General features: G+C 47.8%; 4 protein-coding genes across 4 annotated transcripts; 2 read left to right on the plus strand and 2 right to left on the minus strand.

Moving 5' to 3' along the window:
* Positions 1-179: 179 nt before the first annotated feature.
* On the minus strand, positions 180-1,821 carry N7517_011387 (rhomboid family membrane protein; the record flags this gene model as incomplete). Its single annotated transcript, XM_056729110.1, has 2 exons — positions 180-1,267; positions 1,338-1,821. The coding sequence occupies 2 exons, from the start codon at positions 1,819-1,821 to the stop codon at positions 180-182; spliced, it is 1,572 nt and encodes a 523-aa protein (XP_056574925.1).
* Positions 1,822-5,330: 3,509 nt separating this feature from the next.
* On the plus strand, positions 5,331-5,777 carry N7517_011388 (uncharacterized protein; the record flags this gene model as incomplete). The annotated part of the gene is made up of 1 exon (XM_056729111.1): positions 5,331-5,777. The coding sequence occupies one exon, from the start codon at positions 5,331-5,333 to the stop codon at positions 5,775-5,777; it is 447 nt and encodes a 148-aa protein (XP_056574926.1).
* Positions 5,778-7,807: 2,030 nt separating this feature from the next.
* Positions 7,808-10,009, minus strand: N7517_011389 (uncharacterized protein; the record flags this gene model as incomplete). Its single annotated transcript, XM_056729112.1, has 4 exons — positions 7,808-9,524; positions 9,576-9,665; positions 9,713-9,905; positions 9,958-10,009. 4 exons carry the CDS (start codon positions 10,007-10,009, stop codon positions 7,808-7,810), a joined length of 2,052 nt encoding a protein of 683 aa, XP_056574927.1.
* Positions 10,010-11,427: 1,418 nt separating this feature from the next.
* On the plus strand, positions 11,428-13,454 carry N7517_011390 (Peptidase aspartic catalytic; the record flags this gene model as incomplete). Its single annotated transcript, XM_056729113.1, has 5 exons — positions 11,428-11,537; positions 11,589-11,978; positions 12,033-12,172; positions 12,237-12,747; positions 12,806-13,454. The coding sequence occupies 5 exons, from the start codon at positions 11,428-11,430 to the stop codon at positions 13,452-13,454; spliced, it is 1,800 nt and encodes a 599-aa protein (XP_056574928.1).
* Positions 13,455-13,949: the final 495 nt, after the last annotated feature.

Here is a 13,949-nt window from a genome sequence, read left to right on the forward strand (position 1 = left end):
AGGTAGCAATATTCTATTTCCGGCGATTTTCAGGAACAGGGGATATTCTAGGCTATTACATAATTTTATGTAGGTATAAATGTGAATATATTCTATTTACAGTCATAATGCTAATAGATTCATTGAAGCTCGGCCTCAAAATGCAATGGTGTTCTCGAACGCAAACTCAAAAGCAAAGCTCAACCAGTTTTGCTGCCAGTAACATCGGCAATCGGCAAGTTGTTCTGCTTACACCAGTCATTGACGGGCAGACAACTCAACCGGTAGCACCAGGAGCAGTTCGAGGAGGGGTATTTATAAAAATCGATGATCAACATGATGAAACCAATGAGGACCGCAACCAGGGCGCCGGCACGGACCACCCACCACAGCCACCAAAGAGGCTTACGGCCCTTGAAGAAGTTGAGCGGGCCTTGTGCAGAACCGGGGGTTTCTGTCGAGGTGGAGGTGAGGCCTCGCTTGCCCTTGAAGAAATCCATGAAGGAGGTGGTCTTTTGCTCGGGGCCAGCTTGGCCAACTCCGCCACTCATGGCAACATATGGCTGTCGTGCCAGGCCAATCCGCTCACGGAGAGCGTTAGGCGATCGCATGATAGTCAGGCCAATGGCGAGACCCATGACGAACCCACCAATATGGGAGAAGTTGTCCAATCCTGGTAGAAGACCAAGAACGAAGGAGACACCCACTCCGAGGACCATGATGATGAGCTCAACCCACGGGGATTCACGCTGGGGCCAGTCATACAGCAGGTCAAGGAGGTAAAGGGCAAGGATACCGAAAAGGGCGCCCGAGCAGCCATCACTGGGATCGAGCTGCCCCGCATAATTTCCACCCAAAACGAACCCGAAGATACCACTAGCGAAGTAGGTCAAGGTATAGCGCCACATGCCAACCATGCGCTCCATGTCCGCGCCCATGGTCATCTGAACCAACAGGTTGAATCCGATGTGGATGAATCCTCCATGTAGGAAGATGGGGATGATGAATCGGTACCACTGGTTGGGAGATGGACGATCATCCGTCGACCCAGACACAACGGGGTTGGGGACACCGTTAAAGCCACACACTTCAGACAGAGTGCAATTTCCGGTGGACGATGTGGAACTTGGACAGGGCCACTGGATGGTTTGATTGGCATTCTGGATTCCCTCAACGTTCTTCATACACGGGTTATAGCGTGCTCCCATGTAGATTTGGACGTACGGCGAGGGCCCGATCATCGGATTGAAGGTCGGTTTCGTTTCAATGACTGACCCTGTCAACTGAGCTGGAGGGGGAAAGATTTCGTTAGTTGATCTGAAATGCTAGAACAATACCGAGGCAGGAGCAGAACTCACCATTCTTGACCAGCTCGACAATAAATACGATGATCTGGGCTAATGTCAAGAGGTATGTCACCCAGGCGATCTTCTTGCTGAAAAATCCCTTCTTCTTTCGGCTATCACGTTGTCGGCTATCCTCAATACCCCCTGGTGATGGAGGGTAATGCGTCTGTTGGCGCATCCAATCTGGATTATTTCCATACTGATCGTTGGGATTTCCATACTGGGTGTTGGTCTTCAAAGGAATGTTTTCTGCGTAATTGTCGCCTCCCGTTGCCCGTCCAGCTGCCTGATAATGTCCATTGTCCGAAGCAAATGATTGTTGACTTTCTCGGCTGTGATAAGGGGCTGAGGGGTCGTGGTCGTCGTGGTTGTAACTGTGGCTCGCGTAGCCAGATCCAGGAAGTGTGGGCGGGTGTTGATCTGTCTTCCCAGGTACAGCTTGGTCGTAGCTGGGAGGTTGTGGGATATTCGTGTGATAGTATTCGTTGTTGGCCATGGTGCCTTGGAGGGTTTGTTTTAGTTTAAGCAGAAAGGCAAATCCATGAGATCGTGAAAAGTGTAGGGAGTTTAAGCGGTGAAAGGAGTAAATAAATTAATAACAGATGAAAGAAATATGAAGCAGGCAGTCGTGTTATTCAAATTATTTTTGGGCCGATCGACGCAATCCCAGCCGCGCGGCTGTGGCTGTTCCTATTCCTCTCCGCCCAAGCGGAAGGAACTTTGTGGCTGAGGAAGGGGCTATGTAGTGATCCTAGGAGCGCTAAATGCCTACTATAAAATCTATTTTTACTATTCATCGGCCAGTTCCAAAGAGCTATAAGTCCACGGAAAGATCACAAGTCGGCTTTTCCTTTTGCTCTTGAGTCCTTCGGTTCATTCTGCGCCCATTTCCAATGAGATATGGACATATTGCTCTAGGCTTCCAACTCAGTGAAAGATGGTCGCAACGCAAATTCCTTAAGTCCTAGGAACTCGTCCGAGAGTATGCCATTCATAGTAGATAAGCGTGCTGGTAAGATCAAACTCCTACACCAGACATCGAACTCTAGATCACACGAAATGGTATTTCAGGATGACCTATCAGGTTTCTTGATGTAAGCGGGATGACTTTGGAATCTTGGACTAATCACGTCCTGCACGTGTACCCAGCGGTATAGGCGCCAACTGCCAAAACCCTATGTTGATGCCTTAATGCCTAGCTTTGGCCTTGCGGCCTGAATTAAAGACGGGCAGAAGAATTATAACTAACGTAATCGGTAAGCGAGTCGGCCATGTAAGCCAGCCGGCCACCCAGCCCAAAACGCGTCCATAGATTAGCACTTAGTCAATTCAACCGCGCACCATGCCACCAATTCGCTCCCAATCCTCTAGCAATTCAGCAGAGCAAGAGGGTAGGGTTTTATTAGCTATTGAAGCTTTTAAAAAGAAAGAAATCTCTTCAATTCGCGAAGTGGCACGCGTTTTTAACATACCACGTTCAACACTTCAAGACCGACTACGTGGCCACCAAAATCGCGCGATTTGTCGCGCAAATTCGCATAAATTGACCGAATATGAAGAGGAATCTCTTCAAAGATGGGTTCTCTCTATGGACTCTCGTGGATCTGCCCCCCGGCCTTCTACTGTACGAGAAATGGCGAACCTTTTACTTCAACAACGTGGAACCACCCCGGTTATTTCGGTCGGCGAAAAATGGGTTTATAACTTTGTGAAACGACACCCTCTCCTCTCATCCCGATTCTCGAGACGCTATAATTACGAACGTGCGAAGTGCGAAGACCCGAAAATCATCCAAGGGTGGTTCGATCTTGTTCAAAAAACAATCCTCCAATTTGGAATCCACCCCGATGACGTTTATAACTTCGATGAGACCGGCTTCGCGATGGGGCTAATCGCTACAGCGAAGGTGATTACAAGGAGCGAATTCTACGGCCGGCGCTCGCTTTTACAACCTGGAAATCGCGAATGGGTGACTGCTATTGAGTGTACAAATTCGTCGGGTTGGGCCCTCCCTCCGTGTATCATTTTTAAAGGCAAAGTCTTTATTGAATCATGGTTTGATGGCCTTCCGGATGACTGGCGATTTGAAGTTAGTCCGAACGGTTGGACCTCTGATGAAATTGGACTTCGTTGGCTTGAAAAGCTCTTTATTCCTAGCACTTCTTCGCGTACGAAGGGGGGTATCGTCTCCTAATACTCGACGGACATGGAAGCCATTTGACCCCTAAATTCGATGAAATTTGCGAGCAAAATAAGGTTATACCAATTTGTATGCCTCCGCACTCCTCTCATCTTTTACAACCCCTGGATATCGGTTGTTTTGCTGTGTTAAAGCGATCATATGGTCGGCTAGTTGAAATGAAAATGCGGAACGGGATCAACCATATCGATAAACTTGACTTCCTTGAAGCATACCCCCTCGCACGAATCGAAGCTTTTAAATCGGAGACTATTAAGAATAGCTTCGGAGCAGCTGGCTTAATACCTTTTGCACCTAATCGAGTGATCTCGAAGCTAAATATCCGTCTTCGAACCCCGACCCCCCTCCGAGTAGGGGGAGCGATTGGGACCCAAAAACGCCCTCGAACTACGTGCAATTACAAAAGCAAGCTTCGTCAATTAAAGCTTTACTTCGTGCTAGATCAAAGAGCCCTCCGAGCCCGCTAAATTGCGCGATAAACAAGGTTTTAAAAGCCTGTCAAATCACAATGCAGTCCGCCGCTTTACTTGAGAAAGAAGTGAGCGATTTACGCGCCGCCAACGAGAAGCAGAAGCAAAAGCGGACTCGGTCTACGAGGACGATAGTCCACGAAGGAGATCTTTCAGTCCAGGAGGTTCGTGAGCTACGTGGGGAACCATTCGAGGCCCAAGTTGCACGTATCAATACCTATCGTGAGCAGGTATCGGAGGGTTTACAGCCACCTATACGGGCCGGGCGAGCCTGTGGAATATGTAGGCAGCCGGGGCATAGGAGAGAAACATGTCCAAATAGATAAATGAATTTAGTTACATTAATTTAATGGCGTTGTGGCTATGATATATCCATTTAAACTTAGTATGTTAGACTGGGTGGCCGGCTGGCTTACATGGCCGACTCGCTTACCGATTACGTTAACTAATAACTAACTAACTAACTAGTTAGTTAATTAGAAATGGGGTTTTGGCAGTTGGCGCCTATACCGTTGGATACACGTGCACACTTGTTTAGTACAGCTGACCAATCCAAGAATACATCCATCCCCTCTTCTACACACACTTCAACACGAGCTCTGTGTTGGTGACTCACTTCCCAGGTTGTCTGATTCCATCTTCACTGCCGAGGGACATGTCAGCCTAATGTCTTTAAAACGCCTATTTCACATCCACGCAGCTCCTATATTCCATGAATACTATACATCTCAGGCTACGAGATAGTGTTTCGCCTGGTTGGCTATCGAATAAGTGTCTATGAAATATTGCCATTACAGATCAAAATTAGAGACCTTATCTTGAAATACAAGAACTTCCTACGGAGTATACGGAGCCTGCTTGGCCCGGGCTATGTAGCCCCAGCGACCATAAACAGTGCGATAAGGCAAGGCAGAGCTATAGAGGCTATGACGAAGTCACACAAAATTGGCATGGCTAGAAAATGGAGTTGTCTCGTGATATACAAAGAACCACTCGTATTGCTGCATAACCGATAAAGTGGAGGCTGTGTTGCCCGGGTTGCCCGAGGCTCTCCTAATGAGGCTATACAATTCGCACGATATCTTAGATATTTAACTCCCTGCCTCGTCCTTTTTTGTAGTCACTATCACAATCCAGTATAAACCTCACTTGAGCTTGTATTTGAAACCCGACAAGTGGGTACCTTGGACAGCAACATCTCCAATAAACATCTGCTATACTTGCTAAATCTATTTCCACTACACCTCACGGTAAACCAGACGCTCTACAAATAGTGTGGAATCCCACTAATATATTATCAGTCGAATCGATTGGCTCAGATCCCAACATTGAAAGATGTTTATACTCTTTCCGCGAAGAGCAGCCAGGCGAAGAAAGGAAAAAGAAGAGAAACGACTGGTGAAGCAACAAGCGGAAGACCGAAAGCGCCAGCAAGCGGCTGTTGCTGCGTCCAAACCAACATACGTTCCGTACTATACCGCTCCCACCACACCCGCCCAGTCGACTGCCCGGCCTGGTAGCAACTACTATGCCGGACTTGGCAGTAGCAACTACGACTCAGGAGTGGGCAATAGTACCCATCACCATCACCATCACGGTGGCGGCGGCGGCGGCGGCGGTGGCGGCAGCGGCGATAATTCCGGCGGTGGTGGTTATTCAGGAGGGGGAACTAGCGGCGGCGATTCAGGAGGGGGAAGTTACGGCGGCGATTCGGGGGGTGGAAGTAGCGGCGGCGATGGAGGTGGAGGTGGAGGAGGTGGTGGTGGTGATGGAGGTGGCTGATAAATCATAGTGTATCTCTTGTTATCATGCCTGAGCAGCGGCCTGGAGACTTTTGATGGGGCATAGTCAGAATTGCAGAATGAATGATATACATTGCTATACAGCCAGAGCTCTGTCAGTTATAGGGCGGGATTGCTCTAATTGAGATCTCTGTAATGTCAACCTCGATGTCGCTGGTCAAAACTGAATTGACATTGACGATGGAACATCGTGAAGTTAACCGCTTAGCGCTCAAGTAGACCTTGACAATGCCCACAGAAACTACCTTAACTGCCCGGACCACACGGGTATGTAGCGGCAATTGGGATTCCTAAAGGCACTTTGACTAATGGGCTGGGCTGGCATATCCGCAGAGTAGTAATTTCAATCAATGTGGCCTGTGAATCTGCTTCCTAGATAGCGGCAAGACAGCCAGAACCGCCATATTGATGACTCCTGTCGTTGAGGAAACAACAGCCAAGAACGCTGTTGAAAGACTGCATTGGATGGGGGTTAGTGCATCGAGGTGAACTACTGACCTGGCTGCTCTAAATTCTACTAGCTTGACCCTGTCTGTGTCCTGTTCATGGAGACTGTGATGACTTGGTACCTGAAACTAAGTATAGTAAAAGGTAAAATGATATGCACTTGTGTGTATCGATGTATCGATGGTATTGCTTTGCTGGACACTTAGAATGGCAACTGTTTCTATTTCCTATCTTCTGCAACCGAACATTGAAGATCAACAAAGGGTCTCGTCGGTATTTAGGATTCACGCCCAGCCTCTTCGTGCCACTCAGGTGGGTATTCTGGCATTGGATGAGCGGGCACAGGAAGGTCTGTCGACTGCCTCGATCTTTGGCGTGATTTTGACGTTATGTTTCGGCTGAAAGCAGATAAGAATCAACCGATTGATATATGGAGCTGTGTAGACTTACAATGGATACTTTTGGATGTTCCTCCACGCACATAGGATTGCATCTTTCTGCGCCATTTCATGATCTGATAGAGGATTCGCCGACTCCAAAAGTAGGGAATTGAAGGTTCCCTCTTTTCCATCAAATATCCATTACATGCAGAACTCAAATAACCTTGGGAAGAAGCCCGCAGATGCCCAATCAAGAAGGCAGAGAGAGCCATCTTCTTGCCATAGGATATTCCGAGGTGCAATATCTAGATGACAGAGCACGAGGTCATAGCCCTGTAAACTCAAGGTCGGGTTGTGCGCGAAAAGCCGGCTATTAAACCACTTATCCATCTGGTCAAGACTATCGAAAATTATGTCTTCGGTTTCAGGGAATAGAAGGCCACGACAAACGCCTCCATAAAGTGACCCAGGGATATTATATCTTAACGTTGCGAAATGATTAAGCACGCTTGCAACCCTCTGTATAGCGCTAAAGTCATCTAAAGGATCGATGACCTTTCCCTCTATAAATTCCATCACAATATAGCCCCAGCCTCGCTCGTCGAGAAAGAAATCATACACACGTGGAATACGGGCTATGTGGCTATCCACAAGTTCATACGCTATCCTTTGGTTGTCATATTCTTCTCTTGTCACATCTGGACCGCATTTAACGACTTGGTGAGCAGATATTCTGATAATTCGCTGACCGTATTGGCTAACAACCTTGCCAGGCAATGGGTTTGCACAAGAAGCGATCACGGAGGCTCGTTGGTCTTCTGGAAGCGACATGCTTTCATAATAAAAAACTAGAGAGGGCGAATCTATTGGAGAGCAAGGGATTCTAGGCAAGTTCAGGTTTGGGGATGGCAGGGTATCATGAAATGCACAGACCTCAGGTCAGGTACGAGAGTGAGCCCAATCCAATCAACCCCTAGTCCCTCTTTTATGTTGTGGCAATAGTGTTCAAATACGCTTTTTTGGAGGTATCCCTGGTATTATAATTTTATCCTCGATTTATCGCGAGGTATGACAAGAAAGTATCTGGCAAACATAAGTGGGATGGCTGAAAAAATAGGTATAATTAAAGTGCTGAATTAAAATGTTGCATTCCACGTCATACATCGCTAGATTACGGCATTATCTACACCCAGATAGAAGTCATCAGGGCTAGAAGCAGTCCAAAGAGGCCTCCAGCAATCTTGTTTGCTGACGAGTCCAGCGCCACAGAAGAGCTTGCGATGGGCGTAAAGCTCGAGCCTGCAACGTGGGTAATGTCAATTAGATCAGCGTGACCGGAGGATGCACCGCCGACATGGGCATGACCCGAGCCTGCAACGGCGGTAGTGCTAGTCGCGGAACCAAGAGAGATGTCGAAGACATTCGCTGAACCAACAGATTTGTTGGCAATATTGGTGACTGTCACAGCCGGGCCTCCGAGAGTCAAAGTTTGTCCACTGTAGACGGCTGTAGTAGGCACCGTGGTACCGTAGCCAGAGGTTACGATGATTCCGGTGTCGGGATTGACGATCACAAGACCGCCTGCTCCAAGACTGACTATCTGGTTAGAGGGCACAGCACCATCGGCATTAGGGCCAAAGCCTGCAGCGTCGCCGACAGCATTGGTAACTGTCACAGCCTGGCCTCCGAGACTCAATGTTTGTCCGTTATAGACAGCCGTGGTAGGCACCGCATTACCATAGACAGAGGTTATTGCTATCCCAGTGTCGGGGTTGAGGATCACAAGACCGCCAGCTCCAAGACTGACTACCTGTTTAGGGACTGTTGATGCAGCATTGTGGGTATTGGCGCCGCCAGTTGGGCCCGCGTAACCAGGAGATACTACGACGATGACATTGGTAACCGTCACAGCTGGGCCTCCCAGAGTCAACGTTTGTCCGTTGTAAACTGTTGTAGCACCGGGCATTGTGTTTCCAGAGCCAGTGGTTATTGTGTCTCCGCTGTCGGGGTTTATGACCACAACACCTCCTGGCCCAAGACTGACAACCTGGGTGGAGCTTGTTGATAAAACGCCACTCGTGTAGTCGGTCGGGTCAAACTGGCCCTCAGTTCCTGTAACGATTGTGTGGGGAGGATTGGTGGTAGCAGTTGGGTGAGAGTTCCCATCATCCCCTGGAGCACCTGCAGTAGTATGGGAATCACCGGGGTTGGCTGCGGTAGTTTCGGTATTTCCTGGATTGACAATAACGGTACCTCCACCGGCCGAGGTTCCAGGATTATTGGACTTGGTGCTCTCTGGATCAACGGGGGCAGGGTTGGTTGTCTCTAAGCTGCTATCACTAGAGCTGGGATTGACTGGGTTGGCCGTGGTAGTAGCAGATTCAGTAGCCTCCGGATTAGTGGGGGCCGTTGCCTTGGTAGACGCAGAGGTGGCAGCTGTGGTGTTCTCGGTCTCCGAGGCATCACTAGCAGATGTTGTTGTCGTGGGCGGCTTCGTGGGCACCAGGTCATCGACTGGAGGGATCGCATATGGAGGGTCAAACAGACCAAACTTGTTGTTGGAGACGCCGCAGTGCAGCCAGTAGGGGTATCCATAGCGCTTGACAGCCACAGGAACGGCCAGAAAGGGGTTGCACCGGGTATCGTCGGATTTCATTGGGTGTGTTTGAGTCGCAAGTTCCGTCTTGTTGTAGTCGGTCGAGCAGTGAGCGCCTAAGTCGCTGAGATAGAGCTGTCGAGTAGCTCGTCGGGCAGTTTGATCTAATGCAGTGTATGGAACAAGCGTGGAGACCTCAGTCAGGTCAAAGGCGAAGACCTCCCTGCTGGTCGAAGGCCCCAACAAGCCACAAGGATTCCAGCCATACAACGTGCTGACAACCATGTACACGGACGGCGACGAACTATTCCTCATTAGCAAGAGCTTTTGCATACATCTAGATCAAATCACGTACTATGTGTAATCATGTTTGTGGTCGTAGAAAGTTGATGGGTATGACTGGTTGTCGGTAGGCCAGTAGACCAAGTCAACCATTCCAGCGTACCTGCCCAAATTAGAACTGCAGGTGTAAATTTAATGACGCAGTCTTACATGCTGCACCAGGGGTCGGCCCATAGTGTCCGCTGCTCGGTCTCATTGTAGTACGAGCATGTGTTAATGGCGGCGACTGGGACGGTTGGTCCTGTAGTAATGGTTGATGGCACAGCACTGCTAGACCTCGTAGCGATGGCGGAGCCTTTGAAAAGAGGGGTGGATGAGCTTTTCAAAGCATGAATACCAATCACTAAAGAGTTGTTAGTGCATTGGCCCTGGGCAAGACCGTGACTTTCCCCTACCTTCACCGTACGAGATCGTCGCGCCGAAGGCGAGGAGATTGAAAAGCAACATAGCGAATGGAAAGTACACACAAGCCTAAGGAGTGACTGAAATAAAAACGAAAGGCTTAACCCCAGAAAATTATGGATCGACCGCTGGGGATTTTATTCAATTGCCAGGACGCAGAGCCTCCAGGGAAAGCATTATTATTGACTTGGAAGAAAACTCCATAATAAGAATACGCCATGACTAGGGTCATTTTCGTTAGGCATTGACAAGTGCAGCACTAGTCAGTTTTTCTCGGTTCCATTGCACACTAAATAAATGATCTAGTTATCTATAAATGTAGTGTCGTATCGTGGCACCGATGTATTTCCTATTTGGGTAATAATCACCACCTAAACGGGCAATAAGAATATGCCTTGGCTCACTCGGATTATTCCAGTGCAGTTTACTAAAACCACCGGAGAAGTCCTCGGATATAACCGCTAATGTGGACCAATTATAGGTTAAGCCGAATGATGACAGCCTCGTTGATCACTTCTACTCGTTGCTCGTTGTCCATAGATCCACCTCAATCAAACTTTTCGTATGTTTTGTGGAGATTAGATCGCCAAGTATCATAGCCAAGGCCATGATACATGAGATTACTGTGTAATTCTCAACCAATGCTCTGTACGGAGTACCGGAGTACTCCGTACATGTCTTTGTATTAGGCTATCGTTTGACGGAGGAAATTACTCTGTGCAGGAGTAAGCCGAACTGAAATTTTCGAAAATCGCACTAGCTTCAACGGCAAAACGTCTTAATATCTACCGAAAAAGATGAAAAGGGGATAGATTCAGTCAATGGAACCCTTGGAAATTCTCGGCTCGGCTCGTGGATCTTTACATAGCCCTGAATTGAATGATCTATTCTCTAGATTAAACATGATAGAAACAGAATAATGCTCCTTTCTATTTACAATAAGTAGTAAGCATGCTCTAAGAGATTAGTATCTAACAATTCTCACTTTGGACCAATTAATATTAAGCCTTTGAAGCTTCTAAGCGACGGTTAGCGGTATATTAAATTCGTTGTTTTTTTTGTGGTATTTTTTCATATTAACATTTAGCCAATCCTTTGGAGGGCTAGGGAATACCTGTATAGAGTGTCGTCTCATGATAATTCTTTGCATCTTTCTATAAAAAAAAAAAAGGCCGAGGTGTATTGGACGGGCTATTATTTCCCGATTTAAGCCTCCACTAAATTGTATCGGTCAAAACTCCTAAACACGGGTGACTAGCGTGAGGCTCTTATCATCCATTGGTGTATGTCTACTCCGTACCTGCAGGACTAAATTATTTGCCCCTATTTCCTAAATTATACTCCGGACGGAGTAGTTTTTTCTATTACCGATTGAACATGGCTTCGATAGCCCCGCTTTCTGGCCAAACCCCCCGGGAAGACCTTTTTTTGAACTATCAGAGTGTCATCTCTACAGCTTGAATATGGGGTTTGATCGGTATTCATCCATTCCTTTGGTAGGATGTGTGCTATCTTTGATCGCGGGATGTCAAGCGTCTTCTTCGGCTCTTGTGATTCCGCCCAGCCAGTATTTGTTAGTGCCTAAAGTCGTTAATTAGAAGGCTGTTACTAACGTAAGTCATAGTGAGGGTAATGACGGACCATGGAGTAGCTTCAACGTTCGAGTTGGCAGCCCAGAACAGGATGCTCGAGTCCTTATCTCTACAGCCTCCCCGGAGACTTTGGTTGTCCTGTCGCAATATGGCTGCTCGGAGGCAGTGATGGAAAAAGTCCCATCAGATTGCGCTGTTTCGAGAGGTATCATGTTCACCCCGAACGAATCATCGACATGGTATCAATTAGGGAAGTTTGGAATTAACGGCGGAGGAGTCGGCCTCGAAGCCAACCTTGGATATGTACAGCCAGCTCTATTTGGCCTGGATACCCTTGGAATTGGTCTTGTCGACGGATCTGGAGGACATACGCTCAAGAATCAGACAATCGGCGGTATTGGTACGGCGTATCCCTTCTATCTGTAAGGAAACATATCAATTGGTACTGCTTGCGCGGCTTGCTCACTCAATCATAGAGGAACTTTCGGTATCAACACGCAGCCATTGAACTTTTCCTCATTGGGAAACTTCTCTGCTCCTTCATACGTCACATCATTGAAGGAGAAGAATGTTATTCCCAGCCTAAGTTGGAGTTACACCGCTGGAGCTATATACCGTAAGTATCTAATCTGACTGACAAGATATTAATTCTTGAACTAGAGGTTAACAGATAGATATAGGGCTGAAGAAAGTTTATGGTCAACTAATCTTCTCCGGCTATGACACGTCTCGATTCACCGACAATGCGGCCACTTTCACAATGGCGGACGATATCACGCGCGACCTGGTCGTGGCCCTTCAAGCCATAACTTATAGCGGAGAGAACAAAGAGTCTCTCTTGTCCTCGCCGATTAACATCTACATCGACTCCACGGATCCCAACATTTGGCTCCCAGACGATGCCGTAGATGCCTTTGAGTCTGCCTTTGGTCTCACGCTGGATGACACCTCCGGTTTATATCTCGTCAATGCATCCCATCAATCTATACTTCTCGAGTCAAACGCACAAGTATCCTTCCGACTATCTGATGTTTTAGATGGTGGTGACTCGGCTATAATTACTCTTCCCTATAATGCGTTTAACCTCCAAGCGGAATATCCATTGGTGGAGAATTCGAGCTATTACTTCCCCCTCAAGCGTGCCGCGAATGAGTCGCAATACACACTGGGCAGGACGTTCCTCCAAGAAGCGTACGACCCCTTTTTCCCACAGGGTATTCGTGGAAATGCACTGACTCTGCTGCATTAGATATCTCACAGCCGATTATGAGCGTCGGGTTTTCAATGTCTCGCAGTGCACTTGGGATGAGGGCGCGGAAGAGAACATCGTTACTATTTCTGCGAGATCAGATACCAACACAAACGAGGCTTCATCTCCCGGAAGCAAAATTCCAAAGCCGCCATCTTCCGATAACGCTGATGACTCCGATGACTCTTCTCTCGGCGCCGGTGTCATCGCCGGCATCGTAATCGGTGCAGTGGTTGGTGTTGCATTGATCGCCTTGGCCGTGTTCTTCTTCCTTCGCCGGCGCAAGCAGGATCCCAGCAATGAAGGCGAACAAAGCATTCTTCCGTCGCCCGGGGCTCATAGTGTTTCAGAATTTGATTCTAAGCAGGCGGACGGGAATTTGTTTGCCATACCTCCAACAGAGCATGGGGAACTCTCTGGGAATGACACTCAGATTTACCAACTACATGCAGACTCCGGAATGAGTGCAATCAGGGGTCGACCTGAGATTTATGAGTTGCCAGGCATGGGAATACCACAGCCGGCTGAATTGTCAGAGCGTGACACTGAATCTCCGGCTGCATCAGCAATTTCTCTGGCGTCGCCCATGTCTTTCCCGTCGCCTAGTATAAGCCCCGATGTAAGTCGTACTTCAACGCAACGGTTATAGAAATATGATTTCACTTGGTTATCAAGAAAAAAGAAATCAGCATTTGGTTGTACTATAATTGTGCTCCATATAGCTGCTACCTCGCCAATACCGGGAGCGAAATGATTTATGAAAGCCGAGTGAGAATAAAAGATCGAAGAATAGCGCACCACAGTTAGAAATCTGAAAAAAAAAAAAAAAAATAAGATACTAGCTCAATCACCTTCATGAAGACACTCGGACAGCCATACTAGCCTTGGCCGAGAAAACCCCGAAAGGGCCTAGGGTATCCATTAGTCACGCGGGGTTGTAGATAGAGCTCTAATGATGAACAAACCATGTACGGCCGCCACTTTCGTAATGAGTTGGATAAAACAACAATACAGATCAACATTCCCAAGTTTGACAGTGCAAAATGGACCGATGTGTTCGAATTAAAATTGTCCCGGTCTATAGTTCGGAGATGGGATCGGCCCGTGAAGGTTTCTTCGGGATTCTCCCGCTGACGTCATCGTC

Source organism: Penicillium concentricum (assembly GCF_028827145.1).
Source record: "Penicillium concentricum strain IBT 3081 chromosome Unknown utg000006l_segment0_segment0, whole genome shotgun sequence".
NCBI lineage: Eukaryota > Fungi > Ascomycota > Eurotiomycetes > Eurotiales > Aspergillaceae > Penicillium > Penicillium concentricum.